The 20653-nt window shown below is 38.0% G+C and overlaps 1 protein-coding gene across 1 annotated transcript; it reads left to right on the forward strand.

Annotated features, from left to right (window-relative positions):
• Window positions 1-1282: 1282 nt before the first annotated feature.
• On the forward strand, window positions 1283-8871 carry LOC143889734 (respiratory burst oxidase homolog protein C-like). Its single transcript, XM_077394052.1, has 12 exons — window positions 1283-2111; window positions 2568-2727; window positions 2811-2859; window positions 3172-3285; window positions 3847-4281; window positions 5149-5535; window positions 6129-6224; window positions 6341-6456; window positions 6563-6665; window positions 7124-7197; window positions 7659-8194; window positions 8395-8871. Exons 1-12 carry the CDS (start codon window positions 1505-1507, stop codon window positions 8502-8504), a joined length of 2787 nt encoding a protein of 928 aa, XP_077250167.1. The 5' UTR covers window positions 1283-1504; the 3' UTR covers window positions 8505-8871.
• The last annotated feature ends 11782 nt before the right edge of the window (window positions 8872-20653 follow it).

Genomic DNA, 20653 nt, shown 5'->3' on the forward strand with positions numbered 1-20653 from the left:
TGTTTGGTTGCAAATGCCACAAAACAGAGTTTTAGTGGTAAAATGACCAAAAAGGGCATTGTTTGGTTGTCCTCAATGTAACTCAACTACTCTCTCATTAGGCAAATATTAAAAGGTCATTAGGATCTCATTCAAACACTACTAAAATTAAACATCATTGCCAAAAAAATACAAAACAAAAGGTATAGGGTATGCTAAAGAGGAGGTGGGAAATCATTTTCAATTCAGGAAAAAACAGACAAGTTTTTCACATGGTGATGGGTAGGGTAGTGGACTAGTGGGTCCCACTATCATATCTTAAAAATGTGGGACCCACCTTTTGACTCATAAATACACGATATCCTCATAATTTTGCAGGTGGCCCCACTATCTTTCACATCCAGATTATTTGTCGGTGGGTCAGCCGATAAACTCTGGTTCCGCCCACTGCCTATCTTCCACGGAGCCATTACGAGACGTGTAATCCAGTAAAAGAGAGGTCTTTTTTCAAAGAATTGTGCATGTATAGAAGGCCCCTATGGTCATGTTTGTATGGCAAGAATTTTGTGGAAAAGTTAGGGAAGGAAAAATATTTCTAAAATTTCTTACTTTTTTTAAGCTTGAAAAAAAGATAATCGGAACAAACCCAATTCAAATTTTGTTTAGAGAGACTTACAATTTATGATAATATCCTTCCAAATTAATCATAATCAGAGATTTTGTACGGTGTAATGTAAGCTCTTCCAAAAAAACAAAGGTGTAAAAATGGGTTTGGTGAGGGTAAACATGTAAAAACCCAAAAACTTCGTTCAAAACGGCGTTTTGCAAACGGACCTCCCCCCCTCCGTTTGCAAAACGCCGTTTTGAGGGTTCAAAACGGTGTTTCAAACGGCGTTTCAAACGGAGGCTGCGCACCCAAACACTCCCAAACGGCCGTTTGGCCCCAAAACGGTGTTTCAAACGCCAAACGGTGTTTTAAACGGTACGCCAAACACGCACTTTGTCTTTTTAAATACGAGGACATTCTGGTCTTTTTATGAGTAAAGAAATCCACAACGGGCATTTTGGTCACAAACCAATGACATGACCTGATCTGCAAAGTTCTCTCAAACGTTACGACTTAATTTGCAAATTTTCAAGCAAGAACACGTTTAAAATCGAGTTTAGTATCAATATGTTTAATTAAATATTTAAGTATCGAGTCAGTCAAGCTAAACGACATAATTAAGAAGAAAAACGCCATTTGAATACGCATTTTTACAGAAGGTAATAGACCTTCTTGAACCATCTATAAATACACACGCTTTCACTTACATAGACCCCGTCATTCATGTATCTTCCCACCTGTTCATGCTCAGTCCAATTTGATGAGAAGTCACCATTTTCTTTCTTAAAACCCTGCCCTTTCCAGACTCATTTTTAGTGATTCTTTGAATTTTTTTTCACTTCTGTTCTCATCTGAGAAGAACCCAGTTTAGAGATTTAGACCTTTGATACTGGAAATTCAGATTTCAGACAAATTTTAATGCAGAAGATGGGAACAGATGATGGAAGGGGAGCTATCTCGGACACGGAGAGCGTGGGCAGTGAACGGGTCGCGTTTAGCGGACCCTTAAGCGGACCCTTAAGCGGACCTTTGAGCGGGCCTCTGAATAAAAGAGGCCAGAGGAAGAGTGCCCGATTCAATATCCCTGAATCCAAGACTATTGCCGGAGGCAGTGCGACTGACGAGGGGTACGTCGAGATTACACTCGACGTACGAGATGATTCCGTCGCGGTTCATAGTGTCAAGACCGCTGGTGGAGGAGAGAACGAGGATCCGGAGGTGACTCTCCTCGCGAAGACTCTAGAGAGGAGAGGGTCGATCGGATCGTCGGTGATTCGGAGTGCTTCGGCAAGAATCCGACAGGTCTCGCAGGAGCTCAGGCGGCTTGCTTCGATTACTAAACGGCCGTCGTCGGTTGGGAGAATCGACCGGTCGAAGTCCTGCGCTGCTCAAGCATTGAAAGGACTCAAGTTCATTAGTAAGACCGATGGCGGGGCAGGGTGGGGTGCTGTTGAGAAGCGGTTTGTTGATCTTACAGCTAACACCCAGGGTGTTCTTCCTCGTGCCCTTTTCGGGCAATGCATAGGTAAGAGAATTAAGTTTCTTAGTTGAATCTCTTCTTTAATTTGTTAAAAACGAAGAAAATAGACAAAGGGTGCGATCATACCAGAACAAATACACTGAATCAGAACTCAGAAGTTATGAGTGCTAGAGTAGTACTAGCTAGGATTAGTGACCTCCTCTAGCCAAATTTTCCCACACGTTGATTTCAGCTCAAAGGGTGTGATTATACCAACACAAACACAGTGGATCCCAATAGAACTCCAAAGTTTAGCTCGCTTGAGCGAGGGTAGTTCTAGGATGGCAAAAAACCATAGGATCCCATCATAACTCCAAAGTTAAGCATGATTGAGTGAGAGTAGTATTATGATAGCACCATGGTATTCCGGCCGGAAAATGGGTAATGATTTTTAGTTGAAATGAAGTCGAATCAAGTTAATTTTGTTTAATTAATAGGTAATTTTGTTTAATTTGATGGCAGGGATGAAGGAATCGAAGGAATTTGCAGGGGAGCTTTTTGACGCGCTTGCGAGGAAGAGGACCATAACAGGGAATTCGATTACGAAATCGGAGCTGAAAGAGTTCTGGGAACAGATTTCTGATCAAAGCTTCGATTCCAGACTCAGAACTTTCTTTGACATGTAATAGTCTAAAACGAGTTTTCTTTGTACTTTCGTTTAAACCTCACAATTAGCAGATCAACTAACATGTGATTAAATGGCAGGGTTGATAAAAATGCAGATGGGAGAATCACTGAAGAAGAAGTCAAAGAGGTAAGATAAGTCGGCAAGCAAAGTGATTTCGTGACTCGCTCGAACAGAACAAACCGAGTCAAACTCGTCTTCTCAAAAATTACCTAAACATGAACGGATTTTTTACAGTCAATGAAAAAAAATTCAAACCCAAGTGCAGATCTTAGGGTATTATCAGAGAAATGTTTGAATTATTGTGGATTTTGTTGAATTTCAGCTCCTCACTTTCTAACTCGGACGAGTTACTTACTCGGGAGTTTTGTTACTCATTGGAATGTTCTTGGAAATTTTATATTTGGGTGAAGAAATTGAGAAATTATGTTTGTCTTGCAGATCATCACTCTCAGTGCTTCTGCAAACAAGCTATCGAAGATCCAAGAACAGGCCGAGGAATACGCGGCGCTGATCATGGAAGAGCTTGATCCCAATAATCTTGGCTATATCGAGGTAATTAATCATGAGTTTAATTGATTTCTACTGATAAAACCCATCATTTCAAAGAAAATTCAAGCTTAAGATGTTAGAGTTTGTGTTTTTTATTCATCTCTTGGCTCGTGTGGCCCCTCTTTATTTTGGGAGTTGGACCTTGATTTTTAATATCAAGGAGTTGTTGGGTTTTGAACCCAGGTAGGTCCGGGATGCAATATACCATGTGAAACAATCAATTACTCCAAAAGCTCAAGGCGCTTTCGTTTCAAATTGCAACAACCGATGGTTAGGGCCCCAATTAGGCCAATAATCGGTTGGGACCCTCACCAACGGTTGTCGCAATCTGAAACAAACATGGCCTAAGCTGTTTATAGTTGGTGTTATTTAGGGCTTGTTCGTTTAAGATCATGGTACCGATTGCGAGTGCTAAACCAATTATTATTATTGGACTCAAAATTACGTATAAATTTGAGTCCAATAATCAGTTTGGCACTCATAATCGGTTGATCATAATCTTAAACAAACAGGGCCTTAGTGATTTATACTTAACAATCTCCATCTCTTGTCTCACAATAACAGATTCACAACTTGGAGACCCTGCTGTTGCAAATACCAAACCAGTCGTCCGTGAGAGTTGGAACAACAAACAGCCGGAACCTGAGTCACTTACTGAGTCAGAAGCTCAAGCCCACAAAAGAGAGCAACCCATTTCGAAGGTGCTATAAGAAGATCAAGTACTTTGTAGAGGATAATTGGCAAAGGATTTGGGTATTTGTACTGTGGCTAGGTATCTTGGCAGGCCTGTTCACATACAAGTTTATTCAATATAAGAACAAGGCTGTGTATGAAGTTATGGGCTACTGTGTTTGCACCGCCAAAGGTGCGGCGGAGACTCTCAAGTTCAACATGGCATTGATTCTACTTCCCGTCTGTCGGAACACCATTACCTGGCTTAGGAACAAGACCAAGCTTGGCGTTGCCGTGCCTTTCGATGATAACCTCAATTTTCATAAGGTATAATTAAAGAAAATTCCATAATACTAAACCTTGGCTGGTTAACTCGACCAAATTGACTCGACTAGACAGCTAAAAGAGTTGACTCGTTCAAACTCGATAGAACAGAAAACCATTAAAATGCTGCTCGAAAACATTAAAAAAAAATCTCAACCACAGGGCATTACAATATAATAAGAAAACTCTTATATGTAGAAAAAATATGTATGTTAATAATTGCATACACTCAATTTGACCCACTTTCGAGTCAAATTTCCACGTTTTCAAATGCAATATCATATAACAAGAAAGCTCTATTAAATGTAGAAAAATAAATTTATGTGTTTTAATACATGCATACACGAGTTTTTATCGAGTCGCCCAATGGACTCAATTTGACCCACATTCTGCTTTTTTAAATGCAATATAATGTATAATATAATAAGAACACTCTGTTCTATGTAGGAAAATTTGTGTGTTTTAATTCACTCATTCACGAGTTTTTATCGATTTGCTAGTGACCCACTCGAGTCTACTCAATTTGACCCACTTCGAATCAAGTTTCCGCCTTTTTTCAATGGAATATCAAGTATGATATAATAAGAAAACTCTATTATACATAGAACAAAATATAATGTATTTAAATAGATGCATATATGTATTTCAATAGTTGCATAAACTTTGAGTTTTTATGAATTGCTAGTGACCCAGTTGGGCTGACTCAATTTGACGCACTTTTGAGTTTTGTCGACTCGAGTTTTTGCCTGTTTAAACTATGGAAAATGCACAAGGATGGGATTAATTAGTGAAAAAAAAAAATATAAAGATTTCAATTATGATCAGCGAAGGAAACGTTCTTGATCCAAATTGTATGTGGAATATGTTCAGGTCATTGCAGTAGGTATCGCCATTGGTGTCGCATTACACGCAGTCGCCCATTTAACATGCGATTTTCCTCGTCTTCTTCACGCCTCGGAGGAGGCTTATGAGCCCCTCAAGCCCTACTTTGGCGAGCACAAGCCTCCAAATTACTGGTGGTTCGTCAAAGGCGTGGAAGGGTGGAGTGGAATTATAATGATTGTACTTATGGCCATTGCTTTTACTCTAGCAACCCCCTGGTTCCGCCGGAACAAGCTCAAGCTTCCTAGTGCCCTCCAGAAGCTCACTGGCTTCAACGCATTTTGGTATTCCCACCACCTGTTTGTGGCCGTCTATGCTCTCCTCATCCTTCATAGCATCAAGCTATATCTCACTAAGGAATGGCAAAAGAAGACGGTTAGTATCTATCTATCTCTATTTTCTATAACGTGCCTCTTTCTTATTAATATATATGGTTTTACATTTTAAGCAGTTAAAAAATGGTATCAAACGTTAGAATCGGCCACACAATTAATTCCCTGGATGAATTCCAATACTTACACAAACACTAGAATTGTAATCATCATTCTGTTTACAGGGGAATTGGAATTGGATTGGAATGTCTTAACGATACTGATTCCCGATTCCAGCAATCCAAACTCTCCCTAGTGTCTAGGCAATTTTTGCAAAAGCAATTTCGCAACCGCTTTTATTCAGGAGAGAGGTGCCACACCATATGAGTGAAATGTACCTGACAAATTCAACCATGGGAAGTGATATATTGGCCCCATTTCTTCCGTGGGCCAGCCCCTCTAGTGTATTTATGACTACCCTTTTACACCACAAGTGGGTGGCTATGAATTAAGAAATGGCTTCCCCCAAATTGCCTACACATTCCCCTCTTAAACATCATCAGTCTCTATTACTCTTTGTTCTTTCCTTCCTCTTCTTCTTCTTCATCATCATCTATTTCTTAATGTTAAACTGGTCTCACGGTGGGGAATTTGCAGACGTGGATGTATTTGGCAGTTCCGGTGCTCCTTTACGCCAGCGAACGGTTAATTAGGGCATTCCGTTCCGGTATTAAACCTGTTAAAATCATTAAGGTAAGCTCAAGAACATCCTTTTTTCATGAATGGATTTCAATTTCTATTCATGTTTAATTTTATTTTATAATTGAACAGTTTAGTTTAGTACTAATATACCCCCTTGTGCATTGAAGGTTGCTGTTTATCCGGGCAATGTCTTGACATTGCACATGTCCAAACCTCAAGGATTCAAATACAAGAGTGGACAGTACATGTTTGTTAATTGCAGAGCTGTCTCCCCTTTCGAATGGTACTTAATGAATTATAATCTTGTTATTTTTGTGGAGAACAATGATATTTCCACCCCCATTTCTTCCAGAATTTGTTATAGTAAAGTTGTGATGCTTGACAAACAGGCACCCTTTCTCCATCACATCTGCTCCAGGGGACGATTACCTTAGCGTTCACATTCGCACTGCCGGGGATTGGACTCTACAGCTTAAAACCGTTTTCTCCGAGGTGTGTTGAGAATAATGGATTCACGGGTGAACTCTTGCCCTCATTGAGGGACATACAGAACTTGTGTCCCCCAATGTGAAAACAAACAATTACTCCAAAAGCTTAAGCTGATAGAGTTGTGTTATTTAATCATTTATACTGAGGTGGACCATCTTATTTTGGGTTGGGTATACAAGTGGCACATGTGAACCCTCTTTTGGGTTGCCTACTATGCCAAAAGTGAGAGAAAGCCCATCCCTCTATTTCCTTTTTGCGCCCCATGATGTACACATGGATTTTTAATATCAAGGAGTTGTTGGATTTTGAACCCAAGACCTGCGGTGAGGCAATGATGCAGAAACGCAATAGCTTAAGTTGATAGAGCTGGTGTTATTTAATCAATTAACTTGTAAACTTCCAAGAAATGCAACAAATCAACTGCTTATTAATCTATCCTTTTTGTGCACTTGTTTTCTCAGGTATGTAAACCTCCTCCCGCCGGGAAGAGCGGCTTGCTGAGAGCAGAGGGCATGGAAGGAGACAACAGCCCAAGGTAAGGAATTCAAGTTACCAACATCAAGCTGTCTGCGAAATATTTAAGTTTAATTCTTTTTTTTTTTAAAGAGAGGAGTGGAAATAGCAAAACAACCCGGAATAGTAAAGTATTAATATCAGAGGGAATGGGCATCCTATTCTGATTCCACTCTACTCCCAGTGTTTGGTTAAAAAAATTGAAAATAGTCAGGGAGGCGAAAATAGCACCGCGGCGGAATTAAAGGGGAAAATGCCCTTGGTATTCTGATTCCGCTTTGGTGGGAATGAAAAAAATTTGAATTAAAAATTTATTTTAATTTTCTTAATACATTTACATAGGAATCATTATAAAATGCTGATTCCGATTCCTGACACCGGCAATTCAAATGCAGGTCGATCATAAGCTTCCATAACCATATTTTATGACTAAAATGATGAATCTAATATCCGTATCCTCTATGTTTTTCAATCCATCGGCAGCCTTCCGAGGGTTCTGATCGACGGTCCATATGGCGCGCCGGCTCAGGACTACAAGAAATATGAAGTGGTGTTGTTGGTGGGGCTTGGCATTGGGGCGACACCATTCATCAGCATAGTTAAAGACATTGTAAATAACATGAGAGCAAAGGACGATGAAGAAGAAGAGCTAGAGAGTGGAGGAGTTGGAGGGAAAGGTAGTAGCCACAGCAAGAAGAAGAATCATGTGTTCAAAACAACTCGGGCTTATTTCTATTGGGTGACTCGGGAGCAAGGATCATTTGATTGGTTCAAAGGGGTGATGAACGATGTGGCGATGAACGATCAAAAGGGTGCAATTGAGCTACACAACTACTGCACGAGCATCTATGAGGAAGGTGATGCCCGATCAGCTCTCATTGCCATGCTACAATCCCTCAATCATGCGAAGAATGGCGTAGATGTTGTGTCTGGGACCCGGGTCAAGTCCCACTTTGCTAAGCCCAATTGGCACAATGTGTATAAGCGGATCGCTCTCAACCACAGGGAATCACGAATCGGTGAGTCTTCGTATTTCATGAATCATGTTATTTATAAATATAAATTTTCATATTGCTAATGCCCTATTCCTTTAGATTAATACGATTATAAGTCCAAAACCTATTATTATTGGACTCAAAATTACATTTAAATTTGAGTCCAATAATAGGTTTAGGGCTAGCAATCGGTTAAACTTTAGTCTAATAATCGTTTATTGCAGGTGTTTTCTACTGTGGGCCACCAGGACCCACCAAGGAGCTTCGCCAATTGGCCTCAGATTTCTCCCGCAAAACTCCCACCAAATTTGACTTTCACAAAGAAAATTTCTGATCTCTCTCTCTCTCTCTATGTACAGAGTCTCATTGTCGCTTTCTCTATTATTTTCTTTCCCTCTTCGGCTTGCCTACTCAACCACGTTCCCTGGGCCCACCACCCCACGTTAGATAGATAAGCATGTGACGTGTACCATGTGCTAGGATATTTGGATGTGGTCCCCACCGTCCGATAAAGAAGGCTTGATTTTATCCCAATGACAGATAGTAGTGGGCCCACACCAACCTCTTTTTCAAAGGTTTTTTGTAGAATTTCTAAGGAAATGTAACTTGAGACGAGACAAAGAAAAAAGATATGGAGATGCTGAGAAAGGGAGTGGAAATATCATTTTCTTTAGGTAAATTATTTTATTATTTCTAGCCAATTAATGGGAAGGTGGTATATGTTATGTGGAATTCATCAGGCAAGAGTGCAAATGGAGCCCACTTGTTGATTAACAAAACTATTCATCTATTGGGCCCACTTAATGGGCAATGACCCACAAATTTTTATTCTCATACTAGCATATGCCTCCCATCTGTGCCATTTGAAAGAATTAAAATAAAATTATCTACATTAATTATCAAGGTCTCCATAGATTAGAGATTAGGTTTAACCAAGAATATGAATGGCTCAGATGGAGAAGTGCCTAGCAGATGAATGGTTCATATCACCCAAAAGATGGGTCCTACTTGTACTTGACCCTCTATCGTATTTGAGAAGGAAATACATGCACACACCCATATAACACTCCAGTAATTTGCTTCAATTTCCTTCCCGTGGGTTTTATAATCTCCTTTCTCACATTTTCTTTTGGGAAATGATATCAGCACTTCAATGTTTTGATATCCACACTCTCATTGCTTGTCTTTTAGTATTTAATGGGCTTGTGAGTGCTTTTTGGGAACTATAATAACCTGTTGATAAGACAAGCTATGGTAGAGCGTGATATGAAAACATTGGAGTGTTGATATCATTTCCCTTACTTTTTAATTTTTTTTTATTTGCAAAATCATATTCCACCCCTTTACCAGCATTCTTCATGTTCTTTTGTTTGTCTTTTCCTCAGAATTGACTTTAATTTCGGGAAAAGACAAACCCATGGCGGTGGAAATACTGTCACTTCCAGAAAGTGATAAAGAAAAGGAGGCGGAAATGCTGGAAAAGAGGGTGGCAATATCATTTCCTTTTTATGTCTATATTAACATTTTCTAATTTTCTATTTGGGATTTGGTGGGCCTATTCCAATATCATTCGTTACCACAGAAACAATATCATTAAAACTACTTTCTCGAGATGTGGGAAAAAAAAATGATAAATTCGCACCCCTGTAGGATAATTTGTACCCCTTTTAAGGAGGGTATGAAGCAGGCTTTAACTCTTCTTAACGCCAATTCACATTAAAGTGGTGTGAATTATCATATAGGGGGTGCGAATTTATGTGAATTGACGTTAAAAAGCATTAAAGTATGCCTCATAGCCTCTTTAAAGGAATGTGAATTATCCTACACCGGGTGCCAATTTATCATTGACCAAAAAAAATACAATGAAAAAGACTCGACCATATGTTGTATGGAGAGGGTCATGACCTAATGGTGAGGCTTGGTGTGACGCCTTTGATTCGCTTCTTGTAACTCATTTGTAGATTTGTAGATTATTGGAGCTCTACTATTACATCACATGTGATGCATGATGTGATACAAACTCTTCTTTATGGTCAGCCTCACTATAACTCTTAAGGATAGTCTCTATCTCCATGATAGAAACTCTTTGGGACTACCACCTGTACGAGATGATGAAAATTTTGCATTGATACCTCCTTGATTGAATGATCTTATACCCTTATCCATCAAAGCTAGAGTACTACCAAGAAAAAATAAATAGTTATATGCTGAGTGTAAGACTATGACCTTGTGATGCTCTAGAACAGCAATGGTCTCTATTGCATGTTATATTGGCGTGGGATCAAATAATTGTTTGTCAGCATTGATCTTGATGATGATTGTTTAGCTAGTCACTCTCAAATAGAAGTTTAAAAATTTACACACACGAAAAAGTAGAGAGATCGTATGGTTGAGTTTGAATAACGTATGTGATTTTCTACCTTTTAAGCCCACTGAATAGTTTTTGGACATATCTAAGTTATCTTGAAGATATGCCTAGAGATTTATCATATGGCTGATGTGTTGTGTTAAGGATAATTTATTCTTATAGGCTCTTATTGGCCGCCTTCTATTCTTATAGGCTCGTATGTGATTAAGATGACTTTTACGCTTTAAAGTAAGCACCACTATGGACGAGTGGGAGATGTTTATATAAACAGGTCCATGTGGATCCCATGAGATTTCTTAGGAAACTCCTTGGGAGAGTTGTAGTTGGAGTGGGAGTTGAACTAACCTTGTGCAAGTCACTCTCCAAAGAGAGAGTTTCACACGTAGGCAACATAGTCTACCAAATGTCCCATTAGGTGGAGATTAGAGGGGACCATTAAACCAGGACCTAGATTGTGGTGAACTACCTAACCCACTTCCTTGGTCACAGTTTTTTTATTTCAAACGACTAAGAGAAAGGAAAAAATGGTCAAATATCTACACTATAAGTGGTTATTTTGAGTCCAATTTTTAGTTTCAGACGGGAGAAAGATTGAAATTCTCTAAGTTCAGAAGTGACTTTAGAGATAACCCGACTCCAAATCAATTTTTAAAATCCAATATGAACAGGGCAATAATGTGGGGTTATTGAAATCGATTTCCTAAGAGTTCTATCAATACACAAAGAGAGAGATAGTGGGAATGTGTTTGCGCGTGTGTGTGTGCGCGTGTGCGCGTGAAAGAGTGACTTCTAAGCATCGCCTTGCCTAAAATATCTGAGGAAAACAAAAAATATACTTGTGTGGAGTAGGTAGATGTGATTTTAGTACACGGATTTGTAGCCAGAATGGGAAGGTAATCTGGTGGGAAAAAGAAAAAGAAAAAAGAAAGTCCTTCAGCTCCCAAGAGAAAGAGGCTTTCCACTTCCCTTCAAATCATTGGTGGCAAGCCTAATGTGAGCATTCTAATTTCTAAGACAATGTAGAAGGCTGTAGGCATGATTGCTTCCATTTCAAAAAGGTGCCAGCTTTGCTTCTTTTCCATTCTATGGTTCCAATTTATAGGCATCTTTATGTGGTCTCCCTTCTACCCTAAACGGCTAAACCTAACCACTAATCCAATGATGATTCCTGAATGGGACCCATATAATCTTACACAATGTAAAAGGGAAATGATATCTACACTCCCATATTTGATAATGGTACTCCTCTCTCCTTTAGCTTTCACTTTTCGACTCTTTCCTAAATTACAATTGTTCAGTCCATTTTTTATTTTTTTTTATTTTTGAATGATCAAAAATGTTATTAAGAAAAGAAAAGTATATCACGATCGTGACCGAGATGGTCAGGTCTCAAGAGAAATAAAGATGGTCAGGTCTCAAGAGAAATAACAGAGAATCAGCTACAACAAAATAACATCGTTCAGCCTCGAGGAGGAAGAAAATCAAACAACTCCAAAATGAGCCTAGTCACCCCTCATGAGAAAGAGCATCAGCATCCGTGCATCACTATCTGCAGTCCTTCTAACATGAAGATACAAGATAGAACGAGACCCCACTATGTCCTCAATCTCCTCCATCATCTGCGAAAACCACAAAGGATGGGGATAGCTTTTCTTTGTTAAACCCTAAACGAAGCTTTATGGATTAACGGTTTATGATCCTCCGATCAAGGTCTTCTTAACGCATTGTGTTTAGCAAGAATTGAGGTTTCTCTTCAAGTCAACAGATCCAATCAGGTAAACGAGGCAAAAGTAGGGCCCAATAAGCGTCTTTTAGGAAGAATTAACAGAGAATCAGCTTTGCTTCTTTTCCATTAAGGCTGTAGGCATGATTGCTTCCATTTCAAAAAGGTGCCAGCTTTGCTTCTTTTCCATTCTATGATTCCAATTTATAATTCTATGGTTCCAATTTATAGGCATCTTTATGTGGTCTCCCTTCTACCCTAAACGGCTAAACCTAACCACTAACCCAATGATGATTCCTGAATGGGACCCATATAATCTTACACAATGTAAAAGGGAAATGATATCCACACTCCCATAGTTGATAATGGTACTCCTCTCTCCTTTAACTTTCACTTTTCGACTCTTTCCTAAATTACACTTGTTCAGTCAAATTTTTTTTTATTTTTTTTTTAATGATCAAAAATGTTATTAAGAAAAGAAACGTATATCACGATCGTGACCGAGATGGTCAGGTCTTAAGAGAAAATAACAGAGAATCAGCTACAACAAAATAACATCACTCAGCCTCGAGAGGAAGAAAATCAAACACCTCCAAAATGAGCCTAGTCACCCCCTCATGAAAAAGAGCATCGGCATCAGTGCATCACTATTTGCAGTCCTTCTAACATGAAGATACAAGATAGAACGAGACCCCACTATGTCCTCAATCTCCTCCATCATCTGCGAAAACCACAAAGGATGGGCATGGCTTCCTATCACCCATCGAATAACGTTGAGGGAATGACTCTCCACGACTAATGATGACAAGATATTCTCATTGGCAAGTCTTATACCCGGAAGGACCGTTTTTGTAGAATTTTAGATAACAAGAATACCAAAAACCCAAAAAAAAAGAATAGAAGAGGCTTTACCACTGGCACAATAAAACGTCACTTTTTTATTCCATGTATATACCCAAATAACAAGAGACAATGTATATTTATATCTGTTGCTCACTACGATTCACCAACCCAAAAACCTCACACATTTCTACTTTCTACATTCCTATACTAAGATGACTTCTCAATAGATAACTTTGTCTTCTTATAAAATAGCTTTTCTAATCTATCTCTCAACCAATGATTAAACAAACAAGGACTCTCTCAACCGACTCAAACTCGGCTAGTCATAGATAACAATTAAATAAGGAAACTTCTACCGACTTGGCTTAGGTGGGCCCTGCAAGTTTGGATTACTCGTTCTAATGCGCCCCCTTAATTCAAACTATGTGGGGTGTTCGTACTCCCATCATATGACGAAAGTTTTTTTAACTTGTCTTCCGGCAATGCTTTGGTAAAAATATTTGTCACTTGATTTTCAGTGTTGCAATGCTTCAAATCAACTTCTCCTTTGGCTGTGACTTCTCGAATGAAATGATGACGAATCTCAATGTGCTTCGTCCTCCTTTGATGAACTGGATTTTTTGTCAAGGCAATTGTGGATTTGTTGTCACAAAACATCCACGTAGGTCCGCCTTGTTCTTCCTTCAAATCACGCAAAATCCTTCGTAACCAAATTGCTTGACAAACTGTAGTTGTAGCAGCAATATACTCGGCTTACGTGCTTGAGAGAGCTGTAGTGAGTTGGTTCTTGGATGCCAAAGCTATGACACCCGATCCAAGACTAAAACAATACCCCGTTGTGCTTTTCTGATCATCAATAAAACCTGCCCAATCACTATCAGAAAAACAAATCAATTTATTGTTAGTGACTTTTGAGTACACAACACCAAAATTAATTGTGCCTTAGATGTATCTCATAATTCTCTTTGCTGCCCCAAGATGATGCTTGTTTTCTTTGTTTGGTGGCAAATCCACCAACCGTGTTATCTTTGATGAAGGAGAATATAAACTTTATGATAAAAAAAAATTATGAAACTAGTTTTGTCTGTTAAGATGACAGGAAATAAGATGTTTCCACTAGTGTTTTCAAAACTAGTATTCAATGCTTTTAGTGCATGTGATGATGACTCTATGTTATGGCATAAGAGATATGGACATTTGAATTTTGGTGGATTGTCTTTATTGCAAAAATTGAATATGACTGTTGGTATTCCTTCTTTGAAATATGATGGAAAAGTGTGTGAAGCTTGTGTTTTGGGAAAACATCACCGTGAGCAATTTCCAAGAGGTAAGTCTTGGAGGGCATATAAGCCTTTGATGCTTATACATGCTGATATTTGTGGTCCTATGCAAATTTTATCTTTGAGTGGGAATAAATATTTCATTCTATTTGTTGATGATTACTCAAGGATGACATGGGTATATTTTCTGAAACAAAAAGATGAGACTTTCTCTATATTCGAACAGTTCAAGGTACTTGTAGAAAATCAAAGTGGTCATTCTATTATTACTCTTCGCACTGACCGTGGTGGTGAATTTATTTCTAAAGAATTTCAGGATTTCTGCAAAGAAAGTGGAATCAAAAGACAGTTGACAGAGAGTTACTCCCCATAACAGAATGGAGTTGCAGAGCGGAAAAATAGAACTTTTGTTGAGGCGGCAAGAAGCATGCTAAAAGACAAGGGGTTACCTAATGATTATTGGGCTGAAGCAGTAGCCACAACAGTATACCTATGCAATCGCGCTCCTACAAAAGCAGTTCAAGGAAAAACTCAATATGAGGTTTGGAGTGGAAGAAAACCCAATGTGAGTCATTTTAAAATTTTTGGTTCTATAGCCTATGCTTTTATTCCATCTGAAAAAAGACAAAAGTTAGATGATAAAAGTAGAAAGTGTATTTTTGTTGGCTATAGTGTGGAGATAAAATGGTACTGACTTTATGATCCTATTTCCAAAAAATTGATCATAAGTCGTGATGTTATTTTTAATGAGAAAGAAGCTTGGAATTGGAGAAATGATGTTGAAGCCCCCTTATGTGTTGAAAACACATCAAGTGAAACTCCTTCTCTTGCTGTTTGTTTACCAAATACTGATGAGTCACCAAGTTCATCTGGTGATTCCTCTTCCATGAGAATGCGAAGTCTTGCTGATATTTATGATTCATGTGAGATTACCTATTTTGCAATGGAGCCTTCTAGTTTTGTTGATGCAGTGAAAAAGAAAGAATGGTGTGAAGCAATGAAGGAAGATATTTGTGCAATTATTGGATTTGTTTCTTGCCAACCAATGTAGAAACCACGATGGGTACCAATTTCATGGGCATTAACATGATTGTTATCACCCATCCTTACTCGTGGTTTGACAGTTTTATCTATGTCGAGAAATAATCCTTATTTCCAGTCATGTGGTTACTACAACCACTATCTAAATATCATATTTCATCATTCAATTCGACATTGGCAGTTAGACATGACAAAAATACGTTATCTTCTTTTTCAACTTTTTCATCACTTTTCTCTTCATGATAATTTGCTTGATCCCTAGCCTTTTGATGACAATTTTTTTCAATATAATCATACTTTTTGCAATAAAAGCATTGTGGTGAATTTCTATTTTGATTTTCACTATCCTTATACCAACAATCATTATCAGTATGATTTGATCTTTTGCAAATAGAACAAAATAAAGAAGTAGATTCATGGTTACCTCCACTTTGATTTCTTTGATAACCACTGAATTGGCCTCTACCTATTCCTCTGCCGCGGAATCCACCACGACCACGGCCTCTTCCTCCTCGGAAACCTTTATTTGAATCATCTAATCTTTTCTTCCAATCCACTTTTGATTGAAACACTTGTTCCAATGGATTTCCTGCAGTCCTATTCAATCTCTGCTCATGTGCTTGCAAAGAACTCATTAATTCATTCATAGAATATATATAGATAAATCTTTTGACTCTTCTATGGCAGCAAATACATGATTAAATTCATTTGGAAGACTCCTTAACACTTTTTCAACAATTTTTTGATCATCTAATTTTTTTCCCATAAGTTCTTATTTGGTTTACAATAGAACTAACTCTAGAGAAAAACACTTGAATTGATTCAGAATTTTTCATAATCAAATTCTCAAAATCATGACGAAATGTTTGTAACTTAACAGAGATTACCTTCGTAGTACCTTGATACTCTTCTTGAAGCAAATCCCATGCTTCTTTTGATGTAATTGCAACTATGATCCTTGGAAATATTGGTTCATCCATGGCTTGTTGGATGAGGAAAAGAGCCCTCGCATCTTTCTTTTTAGTCTCCTTCAATTCGTTCTTCTGTGCCGCGGTCAATCTTTCCAGCAAAATTTTCATACCCATTCTCCACCAATTCCCATAATTCATAAGACACAAATAATATCTTCATCTTAATAGACCAAAATTGAAATTTTGCACCTTAAAATAAATGAACACTTTGTTGAAAATTTGAATAATTGGTGTTACCTGCCATGTTGCGAACTTACCGAACCCTTGCCGGTGTTTTCTTGAATTCGCCCTGGCTTTTCTGCTCTCTACTCGATTGAGAGATCCCAGGACCGTTTGCTTTGATACCACTTTGTAGAATTTTAGATAACAAGAATACCAAAACCCAAAAACACGTCACTTTTTTATTCCATGAAAATACCCAAATAACAAGAGACCATGTATATTTATATCTTCAACAACCCAAAAACCTCACACGTTTCTACTTTCTACATTCCTATACTAAGATGACTTCTCAATAGATAACTTTGTCTTCCTATAAAATAGCTTTTCTAATCTATCTCTCAACCAATGATTAAACAAACAAGGACTCTCTCAACCGACTCAAACTCTGCTAGTCATAGATAACAATTAAATAAGGAAACATCTACCGGCTTGGGTTAGGTGGGCCCTGCAAGTTTGGATTGCTCGTTCCAACAGTTTTAAGCTCGGCTTTTTTGGAATCAGCTCTACCAGTTGAACCAGAGAACTCATTGGAATCAGCTCTACCCTAAATTTTGGTTTTTTCCAAACATTTTCCATTAAAAGAAATAAGTGCATTCTGTTTTCCATGTTTTATTTCAATTATAGTTTAATTTACAATATATGGATTTTTGGCTTCAACTTGCACTGTTTGGAGGTCGAGTAACATGTTTTCGTTTCAAGTAACGTGTTTTGGGTTCAACTAAGCCATATATCATTCTTTCATTATTTGTTTATAAGATCTGTAGAAATCTGATCCGTCTATTTATCCAACAGTCTTAAGAATCATATTTGGGCTTCTTAAGATGTGGATTTTTCTAACAATCCTATATGAAAATTTTTGAATTAAATATGATTATTTGCAAATAATGGTTATAATAGTTGTTAGGATTGGGGTAATGTTTCACTTAAGTGGGTCTCTTCTTTAGTTCCCTAATGGGAGTAGGAGTCTTAGAGAGTCAGATCAGATCTTCTACGATAAACTAAGATTAGGATATCTCTTTTCATAGTAATCTTTCTCTTTTCTTGTTTATCCCTTAAAATGCTCTATGTAAGCACTGGTTAGGGTTTGAATAACCACCCAAGAATTAGTAGAGATTCCTAATTTTATCAAGGAGAGAGAAAGAGGGAGGGAGGAAATGTCTTGGATGCTTGCTCAAAATGTGGAACTCTTGATTGTTTCCTAATATTTGACTATGAGAGAGATTTATGTTATTGTTATATGCATGGTATGAAAAGAAGCAAAGCAGATTATTTTTTATGGAGAAGAGACACAGGGAAGAAACCGGTGTTAGTCTCAATGTAATTCTTTCTTCATTCTTATATAGTGGAAGATTGTGTTTCTCTCTGTGGATATAGCCACTATTGCTAAACCATATAAAATACTTGTGCAATCCTTGTACTTGTGCTTAGTTTAGTAAATCTATCTTGTATGAATTTTGTTGATCCATAGTAGGCTGAGAATTTTTATATTAAATAATTGTTTCAAAATTTATATAAGTATTAGCTTAGTGTCAACCAAAGAGATCCTAATATAACTAAGTGAGCTGTGAACTTCTCTGTGGTGTTTTAGGAAGAGAAAAGAGAATGAAATATATTGAAATGTATATTTACATGGTAACTACAACTATCAACTTCTAGATAAACAGAAAACTCTAACTAAACTTATCTAGAGAAGTCCTAATTAATAAAAACTCTAAAATGCAAGAAAGATAGCTAAAGTTGGTGATGAGTTCACATGAGCTGCAAAAAATTTCTAGCAAGAACTCAATAAATTTGATGAAAAAGATGATGTTTCACCTCCATCGCATCGCGACTATGTGCATCGCCCAAAATCATCCCATTCAGTTTCTCGTGAATGGCAGAGATTAGATCTTAGAAGATGGTCATAGGAGCTTGCCTTTATATATGGTATAGAGGACTCAAATTCTATGTATATTCCTACGGCCCCTACAAGTTCAATAAGGCTCATAGGGCCCTGCATTTGTAGCAAAAATGAAGGAACAGACCACTCTTATTGATAAAGTAAGCTAAATTCAAATGCAAGTTTAGGACCCACATGATCTTGATCCCATCCGGATGTGACATCAAATGCATAAGATAAAGGAATACAAAATCAAATTGTTTAGCTTTTCTTTGTTAAACCCTAAACGAAGCTTTATGATCCTCCGATCAAGGTCTTCTTAACGCATTGTGTTTGGCCAGACTTGAGGTTTCTCTTCAAATCAACACATCCAATAAGGTAAACGAGGCAAAAGTAGGGCCCAATAAGCGTCTTTTAGGAAGAAACGTAAAAGTGACTTTCTTTTTTAGCATTTTCCCTTTCCTTTATGATGATTTGTTTATGTGATAAAGGTTTAATTAATCCTAAACAAGGCATGTTTCATCTGAAATTATTGGTAGAGAAGAATGTCTGACTCTGACCACCCACTTTGTGGGCTTCCCTCAGCTTTGTCTTCTTACCCTTTGGGTTCTGGACACTCGTTACTCTTTTGAGTCAACAATGGAAACTTCCCTTGTGGGGCCCCACTCCAAGCAAGGAAAACATTAGGTGGAACCCACCTTTTGTTGGATATATTCTAATATAAGCCCAATAGATAATGGACCAAGTGTAGGGGGCCTTATGAGCTAGAGCCCATTAACTTATCACCGACTTCCTTTAATATTTATTCACGTAAATAGGGGCTGGGCGCAGCCATCCTGGCATTCCAAATATTTATTCACGTAAATAGGGGCTGGGCGCAGCCATCCTGGCATTCCAAACTAGATGCCTTGGGAACAATGCTTCAAGCACCGACTCAAGACTCTCTTCTCCCCTTCGCACCGATTCTAACACCTTTGTGGCTCCCAATTTATACCTACTGAAATGCATTTTATTATCAATTCACGTTGTTTTTGTCCTTCAAGATCAAATTGAAAATCACAGATGGACCCAACCTTGGTTAATTTATGAATTGTGATATCTGAATGGGGCCAAAACCAGAGACTTAGATAAATATAAAAAGACCAAGCCCTTTTTTTTTTCGAATGGTACATAAAAGAACAAGCTCAGCATGCCTTAAACCCTTATTATATTATGCTGACATTTTTGGCAGGGTGGTAGTATTTTTGCCCTCATTTCTTACTAGAGACAGCCTCCTCTAGTGTATTTATGAGTTATGACCGAGGTTTTAAATTTCGGTTTCGGGGGACATTTCGGCCCTCACCGAAACCGAAATTTCAGCCGAAATCCTGAAATTTTGGCCGAAAATCAGTAGAAGGGCTCAAAATGTCTATGTTTTGGGCCAAAATTTTGGTATGAAATTGCGGCCGAAATTACAGAAATTTAGGTAATTCCGGCTGAAATTCTGTAAAGAATTAAATAATTAATATTTTAACCAAAATTTGGCTGAAATTTAAAAAAAATCCGAAATTTCAATAGAAATTTAGTAAATTTCGGTTTCAGAACGTTTCAGTTTCGATCCTGACCGAAATCTGAAATTTCATATTTCGGCCGAAATTTAAAACCTTATTTATTACTACTCTTTTACGCTGGGGGGTTGTCCTAAGCAAGGTTTCAAATTTCAGTTTCGGGGGTCATTTCGGTCCTCACCGAAAGCCCGAAATGCAGTAGAAGGGCTCGAAATGCCAGTGTTTTGGGCTGAAATTTTGGTAATTTCGGCTGAAATTCTATAAATAATTAAATAATTAAAATTTTATCCAAAATTTTGACCGCGGCAATTTCGGTTTGGAACGTTTCGGTTTCGGTCCTGATCGGATTTCGGCCGAAATTTAAAACCTTGGTCCTAAGTAAGAAAAATGGGTGAATATATAATTTCCCTTTTAGAATCAAGACATTAAGGTGATCTGGCAGCTTAAGTGAAATAAATCAGAAAATATACAGATTTTCTCATACGATTTAAAATTAAATTTTAAAAAAGGAAATAATTAGGTGATCTGGCACATTCCTATTGGTCATACCAAGAATTATAAGGAATGCACTTTGGCGAGATGGCCCATTACAGGTGTCCTTGTTGCTGG

Source organism: Tasmannia lanceolata, unplaced genomic scaffold, assembly GCF_043159265.1.
Source record: "Tasmannia lanceolata isolate RefF3 unplaced genomic scaffold, GAP_Taslan_0.1 ptg000013l, whole genome shotgun sequence".
NCBI lineage: Eukaryota > Viridiplantae > Streptophyta > Magnoliopsida > Canellales > Winteraceae > Tasmannia > Tasmannia lanceolata.